This window comes from Mustelus asterias, chromosome 4, assembly GCF_964213995.1.
Source record: "Mustelus asterias chromosome 4, sMusAst1.hap1.1, whole genome shotgun sequence".
Lineage (NCBI taxonomy): Eukaryota > Metazoa > Chordata > Chondrichthyes > Carcharhiniformes > Triakidae > Mustelus > Mustelus asterias.
Window position 1 is genome coordinate 14638378 of NC_135804.1, and position 9617 is coordinate 14647994.

The following is a 9617-nucleotide window of genomic DNA, read 5'->3' on the forward strand; positions in this document are numbered from 1 at the left end:
GTCCATTTCCACTCCACTATCAGGCTGTGCTCTGACTCTGTAATTCCAGTACTTTTACATAAATATGACTGCTCCTAACTGTTACGTGCTCATAATTACAACATTGGGAGGCCTAGATAAAGGATCATGGTCCAACATAGGGTTTCTACCAAGAAGAGACCAGGAACAAAAGTGCGATAAGTCAGGAAGTAGTTGATTTGAAACTAATTTAACCACTAAAATCACGTAGATTGTAAGTGGAAGGGAAATCTGAGAGGAATAAGGAGTCCCCTGGGACAGAGTTGAGTTAGAATCATGAATAGTGTGATGGGCCTTAGTTCCATGCAATGGAAATGTAATCATTTATCGAGAAGGCAAGCAAGAGTGAAGAAATATGTCGCAAAATATTTTCATGTTGGTAGAGCAACTTCTTAATTGCCAAAAGTAATAAATAAAGCTTCCGTGTCCTTGGCTAAGGTTTGTGTACTTGGAAAGCACTTTTCTTCTGATAGAGACTTGGTTGGAACTCTTAGTGTAGTTTCAAGAATGTTGTTATCATGACTCCTCCAGATGCTGCTGCTGCCATAGCTTTCCCAATGCAAGGATGCCACCCACATTTCATTGTCTCTGCATATCTCATGCCCTTCTTCCAGGGCACATCACCCAGACACAACACAATCTTAAACACAGGCAATGTGCATCTTTGGTTATACTCCTGAATGTGAGGTGTGTCTTGTGCTTTGTCTGACAAATGTTGTTTTGGTTTGAGGAGAAGATCTGTTGGCCTGGATTATTCTCCCTCTGACCACGGTCAACAGACAAGAAATCTAGTGCCATTTTCAAAGCAAACCATCTTAAGGTTGGATGATACCATCAGCCCATCCAGTTCATCTCTCTTCTGTCTTATTAGTTCCATCTGAAATGAAGTTCTCTTTAAGATATCTGTCCAATGTTATTTTGAAAAGATGGAAGGCACTTTGTCCTGCAGTAGTTCTGGCTGAGCTGTTCCAAACCCAAAATCCCCGTCAGTGATAATTCTCGATATTGATGGTTTAATTCCCAAGTGACACAATGATACCTTCCAAAGGGATTTAGATTATTCTTGTGAGTAATTTAAAAGAAGAGAATAAAAGTTTTGCCAGGTTTTTCTTTTCACGGGAGACAATGCACCTTTAATACCTAAATCCCTTGACGATCTGCTGTTCGAACGATTTATCAGCTCAAACGGTAAAAGATGCAGATGTGTTTGTCTGGGAGGGCAAAGTCTCCTCACAATGTGTTAAACTAGTCACAAACTGCTTTTGAGCCAAACTTCGGCAGGAGGGAAATTCCATTGGAAATACCCGAGTACAGTTTGGGAAGTAAACATCACTGAAGTCATTTTGTGCCATTGACTTTCTTATGTGCTCCAACATGAATGCAGCCTTGCTAAACCAAGACTCATTCAGAACGGCAGAACATTTCTTTAAAAGCACATTGATCCTTCTTTGAATATAATTCCTGCAAAAACTAAACAGAAACTATTTAGTTAAAAGTTAATTTACAGGATGTGGGCGTCGCTAGCTAGGCAAGCATTTACTGCTCATCCCTAATTACCCTTTAGGAGGTTGTGGTGGACAGCCTTCTTGAACTGTTGCGTTCCCCAGGGTGTAGATATAGTGCTGTTATGGAGGCAGTTCCAGGATTTTGACCCGGCGACAGTGAAGGAACGGCGATGTATTTCCAAGTCAGGATGGTGAGTGGCTCAGAGGGGAACTTGCAGGATGGTAGTGTTCCCATGGGCGGGATTTTACAGCCTCACTCATCCCAAAACTGTAAAATCCCATAAAATTCTCGATAGATGATTACATTTCCGTCTCGTGGAATTAAGACCCATCACACTATTTTCGATTCTAACTCAACTCTGCCCCGGGGGACTCCTTCTTCTTCTCAGCTTTCCCTTCCACTTACAATCCACGTGATTTTAATGGCTAAATTGGTTTCAAACCAACTACCTCCTGACTTTTCTCACTTTTGTTCCTGATCTGTTCTTGGTAGCAACCCTACGTTGGGCCATGATCCTTTACCTAGGCCTCCCAATGTTGAAAAAAATCCTGAGGCCTACGGACCTTCCCATTGTCCGCCCCTCGCCCACTCCGATTCCTGTGGCGGGCGGGGTGGTAAAATTCCTCTTCATGTGTCTGCTGCCCTTGTCCTTCTAGACAGTAGCATTTGTGCGTTTGGAAGGTGCTTTCATGCTGCATACGTGACTGGGTTGACATTGAGTCGTTGGTTATGAAACCAATATGCCTGAGTCAACTTTTTAATTTAATTTTATAGCCTTAAGAATTTCAGTTAGGTCAACAGATGCTCTACTTTTCAAAGAAAGAAATACTAATTCCCTTAAACTAGTAAGTGAAAATCCCTGATACCCGGAACTATATTCATAGCTTGCTTTTATACTCAGTGGAGTACAATAATAACTCGAGGGTTGGTGTGGTCAGTAGTGATTTGTGCAGTCACAAATATAATCTCTTTTGCTGTGTACTTGGCTCCTTGACAAATTTAACTCATTGCATTCTTCTTAACCATATCATCTGATGGTCCCAAGTGACAATCCAACTAGATACAGCATAAACCTGATAGAAATGAAATCTTCCCTTTTGCTGAACCATGGGGTAAAGTGGACAACAGGCAGGGAATATGCAAGAAATATGGAGGAGGGGGACAGTGAAAGATATGCTTGGACTACTCCTGAAAGCATGGTTACATACACACAAATATACGAGTTAGGAACAGGAATAGACCACTTGGCCCTTCAAGCCTGCTCCCCCATTCAATAAGATAATCCCTCAAACCTACATTCCTGTCTGTCCCCAATAACCTTTCACCCCTGTGTTAGCCAAGAATCTATCTGACTCTGTCTGTAAGAAGTCTCACAACACCAGGTTAAAGTCCAACAGGTTCATTTGGTAGCACGAGCTTTTGAAGCGCTGCTCCTTCATCAGGTGAGGAAATAATTAGGAAAGCTAATAGAATGCTGGTTGGCAGGATGTACTGCCCCTTCATCACTCACCTGATGAAGGAGCAGCACTCCGAAAGCTCATGCTATCAAATAAACCTGTTGGACTTTAACCTGGTGTTGTGAGACTTCTTACTGTGCCAATCCCAGTCCAACACCGGCATCTTCACATCATGACTCTGCCTGAGAAATGTTTAAGGACTCTGCTTCCACTGCCTCATTGGGAAGAGAATTCCAACGATTCACAACCCTCAGAGAAAATAATTCTCCTCATTTCTCTCTTAAATGAATGACCCCTTATTTTTGAACAGTGACCCCTTAGTTCTAAATTCTCCCACAAGAGGAAACATCTTCTCCACCATCCAGTCCAGACCCTTCAGCAACTTAAAGGTTTCAATCAATTCACCTCTTACTCTTCTCTTTGGGGAGTTGATTAACCCAGTTGGCTGGACAGCTGGTTAGTGATGCAGAGTGGCACCCTCAAAGGGAAGGGCAGCCTACGGTTATCTGGGACTATAGTGACTTTACCTTTATTTTTCTAAACACCACTGAATGCCAGCTTAACCTGCCCAATCTTTCCCCATAAGACAACCCACCCATTCCAGGTATTAGCCCAGTAAACCTTCTCTGAACTTGATCTAACACATAGACATTTTTCCTTAAATAAGGAGACCAATATTGTTACACAGTACTCCAGATGTGGTTTCACCAGTGCTTTGTATAATTGAAGCCGAACCTCCCTACTTTTGTATTCAATTCCTCTGACAATAGATGATAACATTCTATTAGCTTTCCGAATTATTTGCTGTACCTTTGTACGAGCCTTTTACGATTCATGCACTAGGACACCCCTTTCCCCCTGTATTTCAGAGCTCTGCAATCTCTCACCATTTGGATAATGTGCTTTTCTTTTATTCTTCCTGCCAAAATGGACAATTTCACATATCCCTGCATTATACTCTTTTTGCCAGATCTTTGCCCAGTCACTTAACCTATCTCTATCTCTTTATAACCTCCTCATGTCCACTTCACAATTTACTTTCCTATCCCTCTTTGTGTCATCAGCAAATTTAGCAACCATACCTTCCATCCCTTCATCTAAGTCATAATTTATGCAAATTAAGAAAAGCTAAGACCCCAGCACTGATGCCTGTAGCACACCACTCATCACATACTGCCAACCAAAATAAGACCCATTATTGTCAATTATCTATTTCCACTTAGTCAAATCTTTAACCCATGCTGATACCTTACCCCCCCCGAACACTCAGCTTTTTTTCTGCAATAATCTTTGATGTGGCACCTTGTCAAACGCATTCTGGAAATCTACTTTTTCAGAAGACTAAGGAAATTTGGTATGTCCACTACGACTCTCACCAACTTTTCAGATGCACCATAGAAAGCATTCTTTCTGGTTGTACCACAGCTTGGTATGGCTCCTGCTCTATCCAAGACCGCAAGAAACTACAAAGGGTTATGAATGAAGCCTAGTCCATCACTCAAATCAGTCTCCCATCCATTGACTCTGTGTATGCCTCCCACTGCCTTGGAAAAACAGCCAGCATAATTAAGGACCCCACGCACCCCGGGCATACCTCTCTTCCACCTTCTTCCGTCGGGAAAATGATACAAAAGTCTGAGGGCACGTACCAACTGATTCAAGAACAGCTTCTTCCCTGCTGTCATCAGACATTTGAATGGACCTACCTCGCATTAAGTTGCATTCTGCACCCTCTCCTTTCCTTCTCTATGTATGGTATGCTTTGTTTGTATAGTGTACAAGAAACAATATTTTTCACTGCATACCAATACATGTGAGAATAATAAATCAAATCAAGTCAAAATCTAACTACAGTACATCCACCAGTTCCCCTTTATCCACTGCAAATATAACTCCTTCAAAGAACTCCAATAATTTGCTTAATCAAAACCAAATTTCCTTAGTCTTCTGAACTTTGGAACTTTTTGCTATGTTAAAAGCACTACATAAATGCAAGTTTGTATTAGTCATAATTATAAAAATACAGCTATGATAGGAACATAAATTTGGAGTAAGAAAGGGACATTTACCTGGTTAAGCCTATCCTTCTACAGAGGATACATTAACACTCTTAACTATTCAACAAGCCACATTGTTTAGGTCTGTACACAGAACCTCTCCAGATAACTTTATTTCTGTCTTGTCTTGACCTACCTCGCATTAAATTGATCTTTCTCTACACCCTGGCTATGACTGTAACATTATATGCTGCACTTTCTCCTTTCCTTCTCTATGAACGGTATGCTTTATTTGTACAGTGCGCAAAGAAACAATACTTTTCACTTTATACTAATACATGTGACAATAATAAATCAAATCAAAAATCAAATCAAACCAACTAGCTCTGCACAACTATAATGAAAGTGGCCTTGTCTCTAGTCTTATGTTAATATTTATCTACGCTGGTCTATTTATGAGACTTGATCTGTGTCTGACAAGCTAAAAGTTTTGAGAAATATGTTTTCATTTTGATCACCACCTTTTGGATCAATTTAAAACAAAAGGCAGCTCCTTTTCTCTAAAACCTTTGACTCTGGTGCATAATTAGGAAGGGAGTTCCAGGATTTTGACCTAGCGATAGTGAAGGAACAGTGATATAGTTCCAAGTCAGGATGGTGAGTGGCTCGGAATGGCGTGTGAATGAAAAAAAAAATTCATTTGTGGGACGTGGACGTCGCTGGCTGGTTAACATTTATTGCCCATCCCTTGTTACCCTTGGAGGGAAGGTGAGAGTCAACCACATTGCTGTGGCTCTGGAGTCACATGTAGGTCAGAACTGACAACAATAGCAGATTTCCCTCCCTACAGGACATTAGTGAACCAGAAGGGTTTTTCCAACAATCGACAACAGTTTCATGGTCATCAGTAAATTCTTAATTCCAGATTTTTTATTTATTGAAATCAAATTCCACCATCTGCCGTGGCGGGATTCGAACCCAGGACCTCAGAACATTAGCTGAGTTTCTGGATTAATAGTCTAGCGATAATACCACGAGGCTATCCTGTCCCCAATGTACAAGTAGTGGTGTTCCCATGTGGGTTTGGAAGGAGGCTTATGGAATGTAACACATTATAATCCTCAGTTTTACTTCTTTGACATCAAACTTCGCTTGTGCAAGCATCACAAACCACTAATCATGAAAAGACAATTTCAAAATGTGATCCTGAACCTCACTGGCCAATATTTGCTGAATATACACATGAACGTTCTTTTGTTATAAAATAAACCAGCCTCTCACAATGGCTGCATTAGCCAACATTGCCCAGTGTGCCATGCAGGTCAGGAAGGCCGATAGATTAATTCCAAGTCTATGCTAATGGTTAATCTCAGCCAAGATGGCAATGTTGGTACCAACCCTGTCTTTAAGTTTATTTATTAGTCATAAATAAGGCTTACATTAACACTGCAATGAAGTTAGTGTGAAATTCCCCTAGTCGCCACAGTCCAGCGCCTGTTCGGGTCAATGCACCTAACCAGCACATCTTTCAGACTGTGGGAGGAAACCGGAGCATCCGGAGGAAACCCATGCAGACACGGGGAGAATGTGCAAACTCCACACAGACAATGACCCAAACCGGGAATCGAACCCGGGTCCCTGGCACTGTGAGGCAGCAGTGCTAACCACTGTGCCACCCAAATTGGTGCCTTGGGAAAGGGAGAGGAAATATCCCTGCCAAAAGTGTATAGATATGGAACGAAGACAGGATTGTGCTTGGCTGCTGGTTAAATAGCCACTTGGCAATAAATGACCAGCCTGATATGTTTGGATGAGATGCAGGTGGCAAAGCATTTGGAACAATACCCCAGCAAGAATCACTAAAGTATCAATGAAGCAGATTTTCCTGACTCTTGGCTCAGGGGTGGCGACTGTTTTTGCCTTGCCCTGGGAATTCCAGGATTTTCTGTATGGAGGGATGAGACCTGGGCTCATGCCTGTGGTGAATGCAGGTTCATAGAAACAGCATGCATGATGCAGGATATTCTTGTGTGACCAGTGAAATGGAGTTCTATCATTCTGAAGGGTGGTCCCATCTATAGTTATAGACTTGGGGTGGGAAATCATAGGACTACCTGGGCTGACATGAAGGAGACTGTGTAGGTCCCGAGGCAGATGACAGACAATTTTTAATTTAAACCTCCATCTACCCTTGTTTCAGTGTCTCTAGATATTCACAGGCAATGGGGACTGGCTGGCTTCTGATGATCAAAATGAAGGGCGGAGCAGGCTCAAAGAGCCGAATAGCCCATTCCCACCCTTATTTTCTATGTTTCTATGACCTCCATCAGTAATCAAGAACTTCCGATCTCTGCGATCTGACGTGTTGCTCTGCTTCAATGTACTGGGAGGGATTTTCCGGCCGTGTTTGCCCTGAAACCGGAAAATCCCGCCCGAGGTCAACGGACCTTTCCATGGTCCGCCCCTTGCCCGCTCTGATTCCCATGGCAGGCGGAACGGGAAAATTCGCTCCACTGAATCTTAGGAGGGTAATGTGTTCTGACAAAAAAGATTTGCATTTATATAGACCGGAACTCTACCACTCATCCGCCACGGAATCGGAGCGGGTGAGGGTCCGACAACGGAAACCTCTGTTGACCTCAGGCAGGAATTTCCAGTCTCGTCCGCAGAGGCTGTAAAATCCCACCCATAGTGTTTTTCATAATCTCCAAACATCCACATGCACAACCAAATAATTTTTCAAATATTGCCACTGTTGTAATGTAGGAAATGCAGTAGCCAACTTGCACAAAGCAAGTTCACTCTCTCAGCAATGTGATGATAATAACGATCAAATCTTACAATTTTACTGATGTTGATTGAAACGTCCATGTTAACCAGTGTCGGTTGTGGCTCTGTTGCCAGGACAATTGTCTTGGAGTCGCAAGGTTTTGGGTTCAAGTCTCACTCTAGAGGTAGGGTGCTACAATCAAGGCTGGCTCTTCAGTGCAGTGAGGAGGCCTTGTGCCGCACTTGTGGCACCCCTACCACTGGACCAGAAGCTCCGGGTTTGAGTCCAACGCCAGGACTCGTTGGCCACGGAAGTAGCATTCAACACAATTCAACAGGCTGCTAATCAGCACGGAAGTCCTGCCCCCACTTCCCCCAAAGGATAAAAAACAGAATAGGTGTGAAGAAACGCTAAACAGCCACAACTTTGGTACAGTACTGAGGGAATGCTGCGCTGTTAGAGGTGCTACCTCTTCATAGATACATTAAACCAAAGTCCCCTGTGTAGGCGGCTAGAAAAGGTCCCATGGCATCATCTCAAAGAGAAAGATGGGAGTTCTACACCAAATCCTGACCAACATTTGCCCAATCAACATCACTAAAACAGTTGGTTATTATCACATTGCTGTGTGTGGGAGACTATAGTCATTGGCTCGGGATGGGAAATCCTGGAACTCCTGCGCTTTGGAGAACATTGGCGACTTCTCGGAAACCTGCTGTAGCGCCGTCAGGGGAGAGAAGCAGAATTTTTACATGTCCCTGTTTCGTTCCAGTACCGTCGATGGCTCCGGGCAGAATATGGCGAGAATCGTTTCAATGACAAGCAGGAGATTGAGAAGCTGCTGTCTCAGTACGATGAACAACAAAAGCAACAGCAGCTGAGGTATGGAGAACGTCACTGGACAAACCACACTGCAACGGTCTACCCCCTTCCTTACAATGCCTATGGCAGCACCAGCCGCAGCTGGGTGAACAGATAAGAGGCCTGACAGGGCCCAACTGCTGGATGTTTCAACATCATTTTATTCATTGTAAATCAGCAAGAATATATATAGCCATATGTACCGACAGTGCAATACGAAGCAGGAGAAAGGCATATAATTTGTATACCATTGTTTCTCCTTTTTCTATTTATCACTTTCAATAATGTTCCCATTAGCTACAGTGTGCAAGTTGTGCCTTTCCTTAAACTAAGTGCCTAACTAAGACTGCAGGTATGAAATCGTGCTGCGGTGGATTGGTTGGCTCCTGACCTTTATTCAGAACAGATATTTGCTGCAGTAACTATGGGCACTGCCATTTAGGGCTATAAATTATTCAACGATTAACAATGTTGCTACTTTTACCTACAGGCATGGACAGTGTTGTCAAATGGATATGAAACCATATAAATTGTTTTCAGTGTAGCATGTGCCAATAATTGTTTATTGTGTTTACTTTTACTCTTTAAGCTAATTGAATTTTAAAATGAGTGAAATAAAATCGCAAATTGGACCTTCAGCGTTGTACTTCATTTCAAATAAGTTGTGGTCTTTTCACTCTGACCTTGTGTCCATCCAGCACTTCCTTTGCCCCATCATTGGCAGTCTTGTTTCAGCTGCCCAGGTCCCCTAACTCTGTAATTCCCTCCTAAACTCTGGAATTCCCTTCATCTCTTCCCCGTTAAGGCCCTCCTTAAAACCTACTTCTTTGACTCAGCTTCTGATGATAGGAACTAGGAGCAGGAGCAGGCCATTCAGCCCTTCAAGCCTGCTCTGCCATTCAATATGATCATGGCTGATCCTCTATCTCAATGCCATGTTCCCGCATTCTCCCATACCCCTTGATGCCATTAAAATCTAAAATAAATCTATCACTTTCGTGAATATGT

General features: G+C 42.7%; 1 protein-coding gene across 2 annotated transcripts in view; it reads left to right on the forward strand.

The window, feature by feature from the left end:
• The window catches only part of dusp22a (dual specificity phosphatase 22a), a 134113-nt gene extending 124866 nt beyond the window's left edge, over positions 1-9247 (forward strand). For both annotated transcript variants that reach the window (XM_078210593.1, XM_078210592.1), the window contains exon 8: positions 8521-9247. In XM_078210593.1, the coding sequence (XP_078066719.1) occupies positions 8521-8727 (207 nt within the window). In that variant the 3' untranslated portion in view covers positions 8728-9247. The remainder of the gene's footprint in view (positions 1-8520) is intronic.
• Positions 9248-9617: the final 370 nt, after the last annotated feature.